This window comes from Tursiops truncatus, chromosome 9 (assembly GCF_011762595.2).
Source record: "Tursiops truncatus isolate mTurTru1 chromosome 9, mTurTru1.mat.Y, whole genome shotgun sequence".
In the NCBI taxonomy this organism is placed as follows: domain Eukaryota; kingdom Metazoa; phylum Chordata; class Mammalia; order Artiodactyla; family Delphinidae; genus Tursiops; species Tursiops truncatus.
The window spans coordinates 64,493,964-64,511,299 of record NC_047042.1 but is presented as its reverse complement, the minus strand read 5'-3'; the positions used below and the strand labels follow the sequence as shown (position 1 = coordinate 64,511,299).

Below are 17,336 nucleotides of genomic sequence, written 5' to 3'. Positions count from 1 at the left end.
TTTTGGAAGTCCTAGCCACGGCAATCAGAGAAGAGAAAGAAATAAAAGGAATCCAAATCGGAAAAGAAGAAGTAAAGCTGTCACTGTTTGCAGAAGACATGATACTATATATAGAGAATCCTAAAGATACCACCAGAAAACTACTAGAGCTAATCAATGAATCTGGTAAAGTTGCAGGATACAAAATTAATGCACAGAAATCTCTTGCATTCCTATACACTATGATGAAAAATCTGAAAGAGAAATTAAGAAAACACTCCCGTTGACCACTGCAACAAAAAGAATAAAATTCCTAGGAATAAACCTACCTAAGGAGACAAAAGACCTGTATGCAGAAAACTATAAGACACTGATGAAAGAAATCAAAGATGATACAAACAGATGGAGAGATATACCATGTTCTTGGATTGGAGAATCAACATTGTGAAAATGACTATACTACCCAAAGCAATCTAGAGATTCAATGCAATCCCTATCAAACTACCAATGGCATTTATCACAGAACTGGAACAAAAAAATTCACAATTTGTATGGAAACACAAAAGACCCCAAATAGCCAAAGCAATCTTGAGAAAGAAAAATGGAGCTGGAGGAATCAGGCTCCTGGACTTCAGACTATACTACAAAGCTACAGTAATCAAGGCAGTATAGTACTGGCACAAAAACAGAAATATAGATCAATGGAACAAGATAGAAAGCCCAGAGATTAACCCGCGTACATATGGTCACCTTATTTTTGATAAAGGAGGCAAGAATATACAGTGGAGAAAAGACAGCCTCTTCAATAAGTGGTGCAGGGAAAACTGGACAGCTACATTTTAAAGAATGAAATTAGACCACTCCCTAACACCATACACAGAAATAAACTCAAAATGGATTAAAGACCTAAATTTAAGCCCAGACACTATAAAACTCTTAGAGGAAAGCATAGGCAGAACACTCTATGACAAAAATCACAGGAAGATCCTTTTTGAAATACCTCCTAGAGAAATGGAAATAAAAACAAAAATAAACAATGGGACCCAATGAAACTTAAAAGCTTTTGCATAGCAAAGGAAAACATAAACAAGTTGAAAAGGCAACCCTCAGAATGGGAGAAAATATTTGCAAATGAAGCAAATGACTAAGGATTAATTTCCAAAATTTACAAGCAGCTCATGCAGCTCAATATCAAAAGAACAAACAACCCAATCCAAAAATGGGCAGAACACCTAAATAGACATTTCTCCAAAGAAGATATACAGATTGCCAACAAACACATGAAAGGATGCTCAACATCACTAATCATTAGAGAAATGCAAATCAAAATTACAATAAGGAATCAACTTATACCAGTCAGAATGGCCATCATGAAAAAATCTACAAACAAAAAAAGGTGGAGAGGGTGTGGAGATAAGGGAACCCTCTTGCACTGTTGGTGCAAATGTATATTGATACAGCCACTATGGAGAACAGAATGAGGCTTCCTTAAAAAAGTAAAAATTGAAGTACCATATGACCAGCAATCCCACTACTGGGCATATACCCTGAGAAAACCATAATTCAGAAAGAGTCATGTACCACAATGTTCATTGCAGCTCTGTTTACAATAGCCAGAACATGGAAGCAACCTAAGTGTCCATTGACAGGTGAATGGATAAAGAAGATGTTGCACATATATGTAATGGAATATTACTCAGCCATAAAAAGAAACGAAACTGAGTTATTTATAGTGAGGTGGATGGACCTATGAAGTACCTAGGGTCAGGACAGGAAGAATGACGCAGTCATAGAGAATGGACTTGAGGACATGGGGAGGGGCAAGGGTAAGCTGGGACGAAGTGAGAGAGTGGTATGGACATATATACACTACCAAATGTAAAATAGTCAGCTAGTGGGAAGTAGCCGCATAGCACAGGGAGATCAGCTCGGTGCTTTGTGACCACCTAGAAGGGTGGGTTAGGGATTGTGGAAGGGAGACACAAGAGGGAGGAGATACGGGGATAGTTGTATATGTATAGCTGAACCACTTTGTTATAAAGCAGAAACTAACACACTATCGTAAAGCAATTATACTCCAATAAAGATGTTTTAAAAAAAAGAAATCAGTAAAATATGTAATAAATTATATAATGTTAAGTGCTAAGGAAAAAAAAAATAAAGCAGAGAAAGGGTATAGGAAATCTGAGAAAGGAACGGAATTTTAAATTGAGTGGCCAAGAAAGGCCTCAGTGAGAAGTGACATTTGGATTAATTCCTGAGAAGTGGAGGAGCTAGTTCTGTGGGCTTAAGGCCAGGGTGGGTGCTGGGGGTGGGGGAGCATGCCAGGCAGGGGAGGTCCCAAATTGCATTGGTCATGAGGTGAAACAGTGCTTGGCATAGCTGACGAATATCTAGGAGGCCAGCGTGTCTGGAGGAGACCAAGGAGGAGAGCAGTGGGAGATGAGCCCAAAGAGATGGCAGTAGGCTAGGTCCTAAAGGACCTCATACGTAAGAAAGGAAGCCATTGAAGTGTTTTTCACAGAGAACTGACATTATCTGACTTTTTAGCAGGATCATGCTGGCCACTGAGTTTTGAGAGTAAAGAGGGCAAGATTGGAAACATATGGGGTTCATTTAGGAGGCTACAGTTATAATCCAGACAAAAGCTTGTGGTGGCTTGAGCCAGACAAGTGGCAGTGGTGATAGTGAGAAGTGGCTGGATCCTGGATATATCTTGAAAATAGTGTTCACAAGATTTTCTGACACACTAGGATGTGGGGTTATGCACTATCTGTGATACTGTCAAATTTCCATCATATGCTCCTAATTGGTGAAAAAGATACAAATTCTCACTTGTTCTGTCATTTTTAGAGTATGATTTTCCCTGACATAACTTCAACTTTCCTTTTGTTCCTGAGTTTGAAAACACATCCCACAATTATTTCTATGTCCTATCTCAACCTTGAGGAAAGATAAAGAGAAAATGTGGCTTTGAAAATTGACAGTGCCAATACTATCTTATGAGTTTCTCAACTGTAAGCTCCAGCCTTATTTCACTTACCTTGTTGATGTTCTCAAGGCCTGTCTCAGAACCTTGCACCCGTTAGGCTCTCAGAAAATGTTCGTTAAATGGTATAGTCTCCACATTTCCCACCCAATAATGAACAAAAACAACAATCAGCCCCTGTCAACTGCACAATCATAAATTAAAGTTTGTATTTTAGTATTTAGTATATTATGCCAGGGTACTCATTGGGTAAATGTAGTTGAGCTTCCAGCACCTTCATTACTACCACCTGCAATCTGAAGTTGTGTTAGCTTTTTTGCACCTGGAAAGGTAACAAAAAGGCGGAGGAGACTGGTTTTGTAATTCGCATCTGGGACAGAGCGTCACGCCACCTGTCTCTTGTAAAATCTACTGAGGAGTTAACGCCCCCTTGAACAGCGCACAAATGTCTACGGGGATGATCAGTCAAATGCGTCTATACGAAAGGCTGGAGACCCGAGCCTTTCCCAGGGCCCAGCCCACAAGCTCCCGAGGCACGGGCCTGCGCTGTGCACTCCGGGAGTTGTAGTTCCTCCTCTCTTCATGCGAGCCAGGACGCAGTATCTCTGGCGCCTCCAACGGCGCGCAGGCTCCGTGAAGCGCGGCGCACGCGGACGGCACGCGTTTCCTAGCAACGGGGGAGCGGCAACGTCACGCCGGCGGGCGCTAAGAGCAGCTGCCCAGTGTTGGGCGGCTTTCAGTACCTTTCAGCACCTGCGGGTTGGAGGGAACGCTGCTTGCAGCTTTCTGTCGGCACGTCTCCGTCCGTCCTTACCCGCGTTATCCTAAACCCGGTCGCCGACAGCAACCTTCCTCCGCGACCCCGCGTCTGAGGCACTGCCGGAGGCTAGAGGCGGCCCGCCGGGTTCCTGTCTGGCCCTCGCCCCCAGCGCCCGCGGAGCCCGCCGCCCGCGGCCTCAGCGGGACGATGCTGGAGTCCATTCGCGTGACGGGTGAGTGCCAGGAAGGGTGGCCCCTGGGCTGGCGGGAGCGGCCAGCGTCGTCCCGGCCGCTTGCGGCGAGTACCGGGAGGCCGAGGTGACGGTAGCATGTGGGCTTCGGGGCTCAACGCAGCTCCCTGAACAGTGCGGAACCCGCGGAAGGTGCTCAGGGAAAAGGTGTGCAGGGAAGAGAGAAAACGGTCCCTTTTCCTTTTGTCACTTATTATCAGTAAGCGCGTGCTGTGGACTGTAGTGAGGTAAAGTGTAATAGATCGGCCCTACAAATGTACAATCTAAATATTGTTAAATTCTGTTTCAAGGCTTATTAGATATGTAATTAGGCATTGTAGTGCACTAGGATCTAGCTTTCTAGAATGTTCAGAAGTCAGAGCTAAGCAAAAGAGCACATCTCTGTATATCAGTATTTATACTCTTTGTATGTATGCTTTTATTCTTAAATCAGAACGTTTTGAGTTGATATTAAGAGGTCACTTTATAGTAAGTATTATACCAAGCGCAAAAAATGTTTGTTTAGACCCCAGGTCAGAAAGTTGTTTGCCTTTTGTTATTTTTAGAAAATAACTGTGTATATTAATCATTTAAAAATTATCTTACACAATATTAGAATAACTTCCTAGGCCATTTTCTCATCATTTGATTCTGCCTAACATTCCTGCAAGACAGCGTTCTTGATAACCTAGTATCATGACTAAAAACACCGAAGAACAGCAGAGTAAAGGGAAAGGTCTAATCTTGAAACTGGCTTCAAAATAAGACCAGATTTTTTTACTTTAAGGCATCGGTGTACCTAATAGACCATTTTTCTGCAAAATTTTAAATTGTATAACAAAATTCACTTTTAATGAAAATATTTATGGTACTAATTTTATATTTCATGTTCCAGGTTATAAAATGAGGAGTTGATTTTGTGCAGTCATGACATTGCTGTGATTTATCTCATTGTTATTTATGTTGTCAGGAAACAGACAATTACAAGATCTAAGATTTAAGAGGCAACTTAAATTGGCATTAACTTTTTTTCTTAAAGTGATTTGATGTAGATCCTGTTCTTTCATCTTAAAATACAATGAAAATTGGAAGGTATTATTCTTTAAAATTTATTTTTGGCTGCGTTGGGTCATTGTTGTTGCACACGGGCTTTCTGAAGTTGCAGCGAGCGGGGGCTACTCTTGGTTGCGGTGCTCGGGCTTCTCATTGCGGTGGCTTCTCTTGTTGTGGAGCATGGGCTCTAGGCGCGCGGACTTCAGTAGTTGTGGCACGTGGGGTCAGTAGTTGTGGCTCGCAGGCTCTAGAGCGCAAGCTCAGTAGTTGTGGTGCACGGGCTTACTTGCTCCGTGGCATGTGGGATCTTCCTGGACCAGGGCTCGAACCCGTGTCCCCTGCCTTGGCAGGCGGATTCTTAACTGCGCCACCAGGGAAGTCCCGAAAGCTACTTTAAAGTACCATATCTTCTTTTTGTATTGGAACAGAGTCTTTCAACCATGACACTATTAATGTTGAGTCGGTGGATAACTGTTGCGGTGGGCTGTCCTGTGCATTGCAAAATGTTTAGCAGCATCCCAGGCCTCTTCCACTAGAAGCTAGTAACCCCCCTCCCCCCGCCACAGTTGTGACAAACAGAAATGTCTCCAGACATTGTCAAATGTCTCCTGGAGGGCAAAATTACCACCCCCCCCCCGCCCCATTTGAGAACCACTGCCCTGGAGAAAAAATATACTAGTTAGAAAAATATACTAGTGAAGGTTATTAGATAACGATTTAGAAATAACATCAATTAAGATGATTTCCCCAAAGCATAACAATCATGGTAGAGGAAAAATACAATTATGATAATACTAGTTTTAGAAAGCAGGTATCTGACCAGTTAGCAACAAAGTGGATCTCCTGTTTTTCAATATGCAGAGTTGGAAGTTTGAGGAGAGATACTTTCTAAAATAGTAGACCCACTCCTCCTGCCTCAGCTCTCTTCCCATAATTTAGTGGCAATAGACGTATCAATCCAACTCTGCATGTTGCATTTCCTGAGATAAGATAATCTGGCAGTGTATTTCTGTAGTTCAATAAAAATTCAAATAGTCATTTGAGACAATTCAAGCCTCATTTAAAACAACTGACTAGGGCTTCCCTGGTGGCACAGTGGTTGAGAGTCTGTCTGCCGATGCAGAGGACACGGGTTCGTGCCCCGGTCTGGGAGGATCCCACATGCCGTGGAGCGGCTGGGCCCGTGAGCCATGGCCGCTGAGCCTGCGCGCCCGGAGCCTGTGCTCTGCAATGGGAGAGGCCACAACAGTGAGAGGCCCGCGTACCGCAAAACAAACAAACAACTGACTGGCTGTTTTTCAAAATAGTTTCTCCATTTCTTTTATAAATTTCTTGACTAGTTAAAAGGATAGTTCTAGAACCCCATGCCTAGCATTTTGCTGACATATCAGAAAGCCCAGTTTCAACGGCCAGAAACTTTATGAAGGGAGTTTAGCTGAAAGCATGCCCTCCTTTTCCCTCACTATCACATCATTCATTGATATCTTAGAAGCCCATGTTCTTCTGGTTAGCATCAAGAGCATGCTTGTTTGTGGTAAGGGTACTGATGGAAATGTGTTTATTTCTTTTCAGCTTTAAAATAAGTATAGAGCAAACTGATTGTTTTATTTCAGGACTGAAGCAATTACTTGCTTCTGAAATCACTTCCAATATAGTATCTTACTCACTATTGACTTATTAGTCATGATTTAATATAATCTAAATATAACATCCTGGTGAACTGATTGGAGAAGTAAAATAAAAAAGAAAGATTTGTATGTTATACATGCTGTTTGAAATGGGATCAAATCAGAAGAGATTACCTTCTCATAGCTTTTTAAAGAAGATGGTTTATTATAGTAAAGCCACTAAAATGTTGATTCTAGAATGTAGAATTTATTACTTAATGTTAAATTTACCTTGGAAATCCAAATTTCATGATTCTGAATATCTTCCCATTTACATTATTCCATGGAGTATTTCTATAGGAGCTGAATATAGTATTGAATATAATAATACTGATAGTTAACACCTGCTTAGTACAAGCCAGCATTGTTCTCAGCACTTCACATATATTACCTTTTTTGATCCTCCTACTGATACTGTGAGGTACATAGTAATAGTATCCCATTTTACAGATAGGGAAACTGCAGCACAAAGATGTTAAGTAACTTGCTCAAGGTCACAGCTGCTAATAAACAGCCAAGATTCAAATCAGAGAAGCTCCATTCCAAAGCCCATTTTCTCAACCACTAGGAAAGTCAGAACCCTTGTTTAAATGACTATGTGTTGATTTAAGCCACAAAATTCAACATGTGTATCTCATTTAACATCAGTGGTACATTAGCTGATAGTTTACTCCAGGTGCTGTTAAGTTTTTATCACAGGCAAGTCTAATTTTTGCCTGGAAAGATCATATTTTACTTGACTATAAAATTGTTTCAAAATAGAAGACGACATCTAGCTCATTAAGTGAGTAACAAAATGCTATCAGAAGCCATATAAGATTATGTTATTTTATGAATTCCTACTGCCTGTATCTTGTATGTGATATAAGAAGTGATTAATCATCTGGAAATGAAGCTCCTTTGTAACAAAAGTGAATGTTTAAAACTACTGGAGACAAAAGTCTTAAGAGCAGTGTTTGGCCATGTGGGATGAATACACTTAGGCACATAGCTCCTGTCTGTCCTACAGCAGTAGGCACCTGCCATTAAAATTTATCTTCAACATCACTAATTGTTTCACATTTTTATGCGTCCTGGTATGATTTTTGCCTCAACCTTCAGGCATTCAAGTCCTGAATCCTTTCTCTCCTCTCAAATATTCTGTTTCCTTGGCTACCTCTCAGGGCAGTGAGTGAGCAGAAACAAACATATATGTATGCCATAATGGGACTTACAATTTCAGTGATGAGGAAGGCCATCATATAAACAAATGTAAGACTGCAACCGTGACAAGTGAGTCAAAGAACCTTCCAGGGAAGTTTTCCTGAACAAGTGATACTTGAACTGAAGGATGAATAGGGATTAAGCTAACAGAGAGGACAGGGGAGGGCTCTTCAAACACAGGGAACAGAATATGAAGATGTTTTGTGTCTGGAGAGGGAGTGGTAAGTGTGAGGGATTGACAAAATGAAGGGAAGCTAGAGTGGACTGATTAAGGGGGAGCATTGTGCATGATGGGGCCAGAGAGGCAGAGTGACCTGACCATGAGTGACCTCATGTGCCATGATTAGGATTTTCTCTTCACCCTAAGTGGAAAGCCTGGGGAAGTTTTTCTCGCATGTTCACTGTTGTTTTAGATGGTATTGAATGCATTTTCTTTTACCACAGACCATCATTTCCCAGCATTATAGAATACCCTGCATGCTTCTAACTGCAAAAGCACACCACCACAAGCAGTTTCTGACCAAAAAACAATAGTATCACATTATAAGAGTCCTTGCTGCTGATAGAGTAACACTGAAGTGCCCCTAACCGGGGCTGTGACATTTTTAAGAATCCTGAAGTATAGCTGAGTTTCTCAGTTCTTGAATGATACTAGCAGTGCCTTTTCATCTCTCTGTTTACTTACAGCTGAGAAACTATATTGGATAATGTTGAATTTGGAGCTATTATAATTAAAAGATTACCTGTTACAATGCAGACAAATTGGGCAATAAATGTTTTCAAAGATACTGATTTTTTTAAATATACCAGTTTAAAAATTATAGTGTAACTTACATTCAGTAAAGTGCTTGAGTCTTAAATGGGCAGCCTGATGAATCTGTACATATGTAACCACTGTGCAGAACAAGATAGCTTTCTAGCCCCCAGTACCCTGGTACCTCCTCCCAGGTTATAACCCCTTCCTCAAAGATAAGCACTATTCTGCCTTCTAATACCATACATTAGTTTTGCCTGTTTTGTTTTTTTTTTCTAATTTATTTATTTTTGACTGCGTTGGGTCTTCATTGCTGTGCAAAGGCTTTTCTCTAGTTGTGGTGCTCGGGATTCTCCTTGCGGTGGCTTCTCTTATTGAGGAGCATGGGCTCTAGGCCCGCAGGCTCAGTAGTTGTAGCACACGGGCATAATTGCTCCACAGTATGTGGGATCTTCCCAGACCAGGGATTGAACCCGTGTCCCCTGCATTGGCAGGCAGATTCTTAACCACTGCACCACAAGGGAAGTCCCAAGTTTTGCCTGTTTTTGGACCACATATAAATGGAATTATACAGTATGTAGTCTCTTGATCTAGTTTTGTTTGCTCAGTATTGTCTTTGAGATTCACCTATATTGTTGCTTGCAAACTCAGTTTGTTCTTTTTCGTTGCCATATAGTATTCTATTGTATGAATATACCACAATTTACTCATCCTTTCTGCTGTTGACAGATGTTAGATCATTTGAGTTTAAGTAGTGATGAACAGCTTGGCAAAACTAAAGTGTTTATCTTGTTTGGGAATTGTTTTATTTTGCCTCTTCTTCTGTTTGTAATCAAGCAACCTATCGTTTTGTGGTATAAAATTACCCTGGGCTCTCAGGTTTCATAAGTATAAGTGAACCATATGAAATTGCCATTTTATGGGTCAAAATTGGTTGAATGGTATTTTCCAGCAGGCTTTGTTTCTGATGATCTGATCTTCCTTTCAGCCAGAGACCTTGTAACTACTGTGAAACCTCACCTATTCAGTTGTGAAACACTAAGAGTTTAGTGAGCAGTGTTCCCCTCTTTCTTCCATTCCTTTAGATGAGGATCAGGAGACGCTGATGGGTTTAGTGATGAAGGCCACTATTACAGAGAGGTTATTGAAAGAGTTGGGAATGGAAGCCAGGAATCCTGGTATTCTTTACTCCTGTTCTAGATACAAATTCAGCTTTCATTGTGTTGGTAATTTCAGTATAGTCATCCACTTGTGAATATACTATCAATTTTAATGTAATATTATTTTCCTTTTTTCCCCTCAATATGGGTAATCATTTTGGGGTGAATGACTTCTTTGATCAAGTTATTTTCATTTTCTCCAAGGTTATAGTGAAGCAGATTGCTGGTGGCTAAAATGTTACATTAAATAGTGACTTTTAATATGAGAGTATGATTTTTATTTATTTTATTACTTTTATGAGAGAAAATGAGTTACACTTGCCCCCAAAGAAGCCTGCTTATGCTTAAAGTTTTGATTTTTCAGGAAAAAAGGAGTTAGGAGAATAGGATGTTCTTCATTGAACTCTTCTTCTTGTCCTTTTATTATATTCTTAAGCCTGTTTTAAAGGTTGTTTTTCTTAAACAGTAGTAGTATTTAAAATGACAAAAACAGTATTTTAGGTTTTCTAGTACTTAATACAACTAAAATAAGATTAGCATGACTCTGAGAAATTAATTTATATCTATCTGTAAGAGTTGTTTGAAGGTCCACGTGCCCCACATTTATGAACTTCATGGGATATCAGCATTTGGCAGGATTGACATTTACTAAATAGATACACCATTGGTACTCCCAGACTACTTATGAGCAGATGGAGCTCATAAAGGACTGATGCTAAACCTCTCAGGTAGATAATTAGCAAGTGAACTGAAATGCTGCAACTCCTGGGAGGGGGGAAGGGGTTCTGTCATGCACACACTGTAATTTCTCTCCCACTTCCCCAATTCCTCCTTGAGTGTTTTGGCAGCTGGTTTAGGACTTTTGTTTAAGTATCCTGAAGTGTATAGGTTGTTTGAGATGGGACAGAATTAAGAATGTAGATGCTTTATGACAAAACAGCAGAAAACTCTATGAACGCAGCTCTTTGATCAACAGAGCTACTGAGTCTTAGGAACCAAAGAAAGCACTTTTTACATTGAATATTCTTTTTTAAAAAAAAAAATCAATATACCTGTAACAAACCACCCAAATTAGGAATTCTTCAGAGTAGTTTTGTTAACTGATTTTAATTTGAGGTAAATTCCCACCCTTTTTTTTTTATTATTAAATTCCCCCTTTTTATTATGAAGACCAAACGAGAAAAACCTGATTACCTCCTTTTACCTTCCTGGCTGTGCCTAGTCCTTAACCAACTTTTCTTGGTTTGTGATACCCTTATTCTTATCTCGGTTCTCTTGCTCTTTTCCTTTCAGTGTCTGTTTCAGTCTGACTTTCATTATCACCTCTTGTCTCCTAAACTTGTGGTGTCTTGTTAGGGACACTGACATTGTTCTTGGGCATTTGGACTGCAGCTTGTGTTCCTTAGCCTGTGTTTGCCCATCCTACCCAATTTTGACTATCAGTTGGCAACACTTAAGTATGAAACCCCTGAGGATCTGGGACTTACCAGCCATTGATGAAAGTTTTGTTTGTTCTGTTTATTCACATTATTGAATGGCTTCTTTGTACAATCAATCTTCAGCATGACCCTGTGCAGTCTAGTTCCTATCTCTCAGCTTGTCCATGTAGTAGACATTTTATTTAGCCCCTGCAAGTTTATACTTTCATGTTACCTTTAGACAGCAGAATTCAAATTTCATATGTTGGCCTAGAAAATGTTAACTAGAAGGACTTCTAAGTACCTTACATATTTGGATTGTTTATTATCTACTTTTGACCTCATACTGTTTCTTTACCCTAAACCCTAAGACTTCTGGGCTTTAAAAACTTTTAGTGCAGGGTTTCCCTACCGTGGCATTATTTTAGGATGAATATTTTTGTTGTAGGAGGCTGTCCTATGTATTGAAGGATGTTTAACCTCATCCCTGACCTCTACCCACAAGATGCTAGTAGCATCCCTCCCTAATTGTGACAACCAAATGTCCCCTGGAGGGCACAGTTGCTCTCATTTGAGAACCACTGGTTCAAGGTCTTCCAGGTTATATTTCCACTTCTACAGTCATCTCCTCATAGAAATATAGAATGGTTCCAGAACTACAAATACCTGTATATCTAAAGTGGTCAGAGAATGGCATGTTTAGGGTTGTGCCATTCATTCATTCACTTATTTATTCAGTGTACATTTATTGAATATCTACCAGTTACCATGCTAGATGTTGGAAAGAGAAACATGAATAACACATGGTCCTGGTACCTATCTTAGTATTGAATACATCAGTTATTCAGATTACTGTGTCTTACTAGGGTGCTGTGTTTGTACAGAGGAAGAAAAGATGTAGTGCGGTGCATGTAGCAGACTTAATACTGAATGTCTGTTGATAATTGAATGAATGACCTTATATAATAGAATGAGCATGGACTCTGTAATCAGACACATCTGCATTCGAATCGCAGTTTGCTCTTCACTACTTTCTTGTCGTATAACCTTGAGCACATTACTTAACACTTCTGAAGCTTAAGTGATATAACATGCAAGGTTTTTGGTGAAATCCCAAACTCACATAAATGTGTTAACAAATAGTGGCTGCTATTATTATTATTTATTACTACTTATTATAGAAAGGATCCCTGAATGTCTAATCTTGAGTGAGTGAGCGACAGATCTATGTGGATAAACAGTTTTCTTTAAAATGGAATTAAATAAATTGTCTCTTTCTTGGCAAGGAAGGCAGCTGTCCAAGTCAGCTAGCGTTGAAATTGCCTCCATAGTAGGAGCCAGAGGTTGAGGGCTAGAGGCATAAGGATCCATGAGACTCAGAAAAGAGAGGTGGTTGAGAGAATCATGTGTCACATTTGCAGAAAGGATTTAGAAAGGGTTTATAAGCAGACATGGTCAGATAGGAGTTCAAATACCAGGATTTAAGACAAACTCAAACACTTTTGTCAGTTTAGAATTGAATCTGAAAGCTCTTAAGGGTTTACCTGAAATCCTCTCAAATGTTTCTCTTCCTTCCCTGAACCCTAGGTTATTGTCTGTATCTTTTGTTTTTCACATTTAAGCTTATACTACCTCGTATTAGTACTCAAATCTTCATAGGACTGCCTTACCTTCAGAGCCAGATTAGAAGCTGGTTGAAGGCAAGAGCAATGTATTTATACAGATGCTTTTCAGATCCGTGTGTCTATTAGCAGTATTCCTGTATTTGTGGAATGAAAGAATGCAAATCAACACAGTTTTAAAACAGTACACAAGCAACAATATTTCAAGTTATTCTTACCTCTTTAAAGCACTTTTGAGATCTAAAGGCAAAACTGACCTCTCCTTAATTTGGCATTTGATATACTGATATCTTACATAGTAATTATTTTTTTAAGTCTTGAGAAGAAAAACCTTGATTTTCTTTAATCTTAACCTATAGCCTAAAATTAAGAAAAGCAACTAATAAATATTGAGTGACATTACTATAACGTGCTTGAATGTGCACATATCATTTATTTAATTAAAAAATTTTTTGAGATATGTAAGACAGTGTTGTCCTTCTTTTACTGATGGCTACCTTTATATATAGTGTCAGATTTCAAGATTGTATTGGCTTTGAAAATGCCTTGGATTTTACCTTGATATTGGTAATACTATTAAACTATATCCTTTCTACGAAATCCACATTCTTGGTAGAGTTGAGTGTTCAGATTATTTATGTATATTATCTCACATCTAGATTAGACTTTGGTCATCTACATGGCTTGAAGCTGAGGATTTTTATAGATAATTTAGCATATGTACATTCTTATAGAAGTGACCGTGTCTAGCTTGCCCAAAGTTTAGTAATATAGTCTTTTAATATTAAAAATGTCTTTTCTAAAAATGGTTGCAAAATTATGAAGTTTACAGAACCTTCAGAATACTTTTCACATAATAAGCAATTTGCTTCATCTGGTATCTTTTGTTATTTCTTTTGTTTTGATTTTGTTTATTAACACAGAAAAGCTTCACTGGCCTGAGCAAGAACTTGCTAAGAAGTCTATTCTAAATGCAGAAGAGTCCTTGATTATTGGCAGCAAAGGAAGCATTTCACATTTATCTCCTGGAATACTAAAGGACATTTTCACAACTGGAACCAGTAGTTACAATGTCCTACTACAGAGCAAAGAGGAGAAAAAGCATCATTCACAAAAACAGTCTTCCTCCACCTACTCCAAAAGATGTAGAAAACCCAGCAAATCTAGCTCTTCACGTAGTAAAGATCTTCGCAAGATGAAAGCCCCAGTGCCTGTGATGAGCAGTGATACTTGGTACTGCCTAGAAAGGCAGCCTGCTGTTTTTGTCACTAGTTCAGTGTCAAGTCCTGTAAAGTTTACACATGATATCTCTGTTACAGGAAACAGCACAGTACTGCCACCTAAACCCAAAAATGAAAGAAAGGTCAAGCGACGCCATTTCTCCACTCTTCCAAAGCCAAAGCTGCAGCCTCAGCTGTCTAGAAGTTTTGAAAAAGGAGATGACTTTTCTGGAAAGAAATTTTGTATACTGAGTGCTATAAAGCCCACCAACTTGGAGAAAGAAAAAGTGAGATTCTTTAAGTCTGACTATACCTACAATCCTCAGTTTGAATATGCTAATCCTTCCCTGCCAAGTGTGTTAGCCAAGCACAGCAACGCAACTGACCGGTTTCTTAAGCAGGTAAAATGCTACTTCAGTAGTGGTATTTCATTTTATGTAATGAAAACAATTATTTGCCATCGTATAGAAAGCCAAAAATGTTGTTTTAAAATATTCCAATTATTTATAGTTAACTCCCATCCAGGACATGTAAATATGTGACAAGAAATCTCCAGGTGAGTGTCACAGTTCATATGTAAACTACTTTGCACTAATCAAAATCTGTAAAGAATCTATTATATAGACGTTGTGTTAGGAAGCAACTATATTAGGAAAAAGCTTCAGATTCTGGTTCCAAGCTTTCATTTGGGAGTTACAAACTTATGGCCCATTCGTCAGCCCACAGACAAGTGTTTGTTTTCTTTTTGATTTTGAATGCGTTAGATGGAGCATGCAGTATCTCTGGTTCTCCCTGTTATATTACATTCTCAGCTTGCTTAGGCCCCTAAAGGCATTTTGGGGACTAGGCTTGATACTTGCCAAAGAACTTTTTAATGCTTTACTGAAATTGTTAATAATCATCAAATATATAAGTACTCATTTCAAGAAGAAAATAATGGAATTTAAAAAATGATCTTCAAGCGTAGCAAATCACGATGTGGATGATATAAGCAACACTTTCCAAATTGCTCAGTTTAGATACTTAGCACACAGTTTTGTGTGTTAAGGTCTTAATAAACTTCAAAATCCACTTTATTGGGCTTCCCTGGTAGCACAGTGGTTGAGAGTCTGCCTGCTAGTGCAGGGGACATGGGTTCGAGCCCTGATCTGGGAAGATCCCACATGCCGCAGAGCTACTAGGCCTGTGAGCCACAACTACTGAGCCTGCGCGTCTGGAGCTTGTGCTCCGCCACGAGAGAGGCCGCGATAGTGAGAGGCCCGCGTACCGCGATGAAGAGTGGCCCCCGCTTGCCACAACTAGAGAAAGCCCTCGCACAGAAACGAAGACCCAACATAGCAAAAATAAATTAATTAATTAATAAAAACTCCTACCCCCCCAACATCTTCTAAAAAAAAAATCCACTTTATTTGAGGAGAAGTTGGCTGATGTTTACCTTCAGGGCACAGAGTTGAGATCATAAAAGCAGACTACATTTGGTTAAATTAATTTTGTACAGGTTTTTATAATGCATTAGGTTCAACTTGGCTTTGTCAGTGATTGAAAATCTGTAGGCTAGGTGAAGCTGCGTGATTCCATTTGCCTTTGGCAAATGCCCTATTTTAACATTTTGCTGCAGTGCAAGTTCTTTGGACTTGCAGCCAGCAAATTTTTTATTGTTTGTTATAAATTACATGGAATCTGACCAGTCTTTTAAAGCCATTATGTAAAGCTTATTCTAAGATTAAAACAATTTTAATCTTGCTATTTATTTTCTTTTGTTAGAAAAAGCCTTTTCTACTGCTGCTATTTTTTTGAAGGTACACCCCCCCTTTTTTTTAATTGGAGTATAGTTGATTGACAATGTTGTGTTCATTTCAGGTGTACAGCAAAGTGAGTCAGTTATACATGTACATATATACACTCCTTTTTAGATTCTTTTCCCATATAGGTCATTACAGAGTATTGAGTAGAGTTCCCTGTGCTATACAGTAGGTCCTTATTAGTTATCTATTTTATATATAGTAGTGTGTATTACATTCCCTTTTTATTGAAATATGAAATTGTGCTAAACACTAAAAAAAGGTCAGCTATTATTCTGGCAGTGATTTTATGATTTTTTTTCTTTTTTTGGTGTGGAAATTGCAATTGATTGAATAGGGCTTTCACTCACTTAAAATTTATGGTAATTATAAAAATCCTATTTGTTTTTTTCTCCCTTAATGCTGAAAGAGACAGCTGAGATTTCTTTACCAGATTTCTTTAATTTGGAGTCCTACTGCAAGCCCTACCAGTTGGGAAAGGGATTTCCCACCATTAGGTCAAAATGAATGCTCTTTCATTTTCTTGGATGGGAGTTAGGAAGCATCAGCAGCTCCAGGGATTGAGAATTGACAGTGCTTGGTTTCTGGCATCAGCAGCTCCAAAGATTGAGAACTGACAGTGCTTGGTTTCTGGCTCTACAATCTTTATTTTAACCCAATTCCAGCTTCTTATGCTCAGGTTGTTTGAGGCTTCTAAACAGCACCAGCAGTCCTAGCTGGCTGGTACTTCAATTGCTACCATTTGGGAGAATGATTGCAGCAAATGCCAAATGTACTTTTCAAACCACTTTAATCAAATAAGGGAGATTTATCGGAACAAGACCCCCATAAAATATGCTTAAGTTCCTGCTTAGCATCTGAATGAATTCTGACATGATACATCCTTCCCCTCCCCAGCTGTGAAGCTAAAGCAGCAGCTTCAGGGCTGGTTTCAGGATTCAGAAATGCACACAGAGGGGCCAGGATGGCTGAGTAGCCCATTTGTCTCTGGCCTCCACCCTTGAGGGCTTGCCAATCCCTAGCTGACAGTCTCTCAAGTTTCACGATCTGGATCTTTCCAAGGCAGGCAATCTATACTGTTGTTGGAGAGTGACCGCGGTCCTCTTTAGTGTACAGATAGGCAGAACAATGCCAAATCCATGCAGAGATAAGTCTACCATAGTGGAACTAAGGTAGTGCTCAGGTCCTGGTCATTCCTAATTGATTGCCCTGTCAATGTCAAGGAGTTCCAGGACTCAGTTTTTTTCTGGTCCAGGCAGTAGTTTCCTCAGGAGGCACTTAGGCCCGTTAGGTGGTTCAGAGCATCTAGCATGGGCTGCAGGACTTGAATATAACTCCAGGTGGAGCCTGGTGAACCCTGCTTAGCCTCTTGCTGGCAGCCATGGTGGGCCTCAGCTCCCCAACCCTTGGGACAGAAACTGAAAATGTCTGTTTTCTGAGGTTGTGGACCTTTGCAGGAAAGAGTGCAGTGCTTCCTGGA

General features: G+C 39.6%; 1 protein-coding gene across 6 annotated transcripts in view; it reads left to right on the top strand.

The window, feature by feature from the left end:
* Positions 1–17,336, top strand: part of MATCAP2 (microtubule associated tyrosine carboxypeptidase 2) — a 101,810-nt gene that overhangs the window by 16,081 nt on the left and 68,393 nt on the right. For 2 of the 6 annotated variants that reach the window (XR_004528161.2, XM_033863152.2), the window contains exons 1-2: positions 3,271–3,960; positions 13,758–14,455. The exons of 1 other annotated variant lie outside the window; for it this stretch is intronic. Coding sequence is in view for 3 of the 5 variants with exons in the window: in XM_033863152.2 (XP_033719043.1) it covers positions 3,936–3,960; positions 13,758–14,455 (723 nt within the window). In the remaining 2 variants the exon portion in view is untranslated. Of the gene's footprint in view, positions 1–3,196; positions 3,961–13,757; positions 14,456–17,336 lie in introns of those variants that run through there. 3 more of the 6 variants (XM_033863154.2, XM_033863156.2, XM_019925504.3) reach the window with 3 other exon arrangements.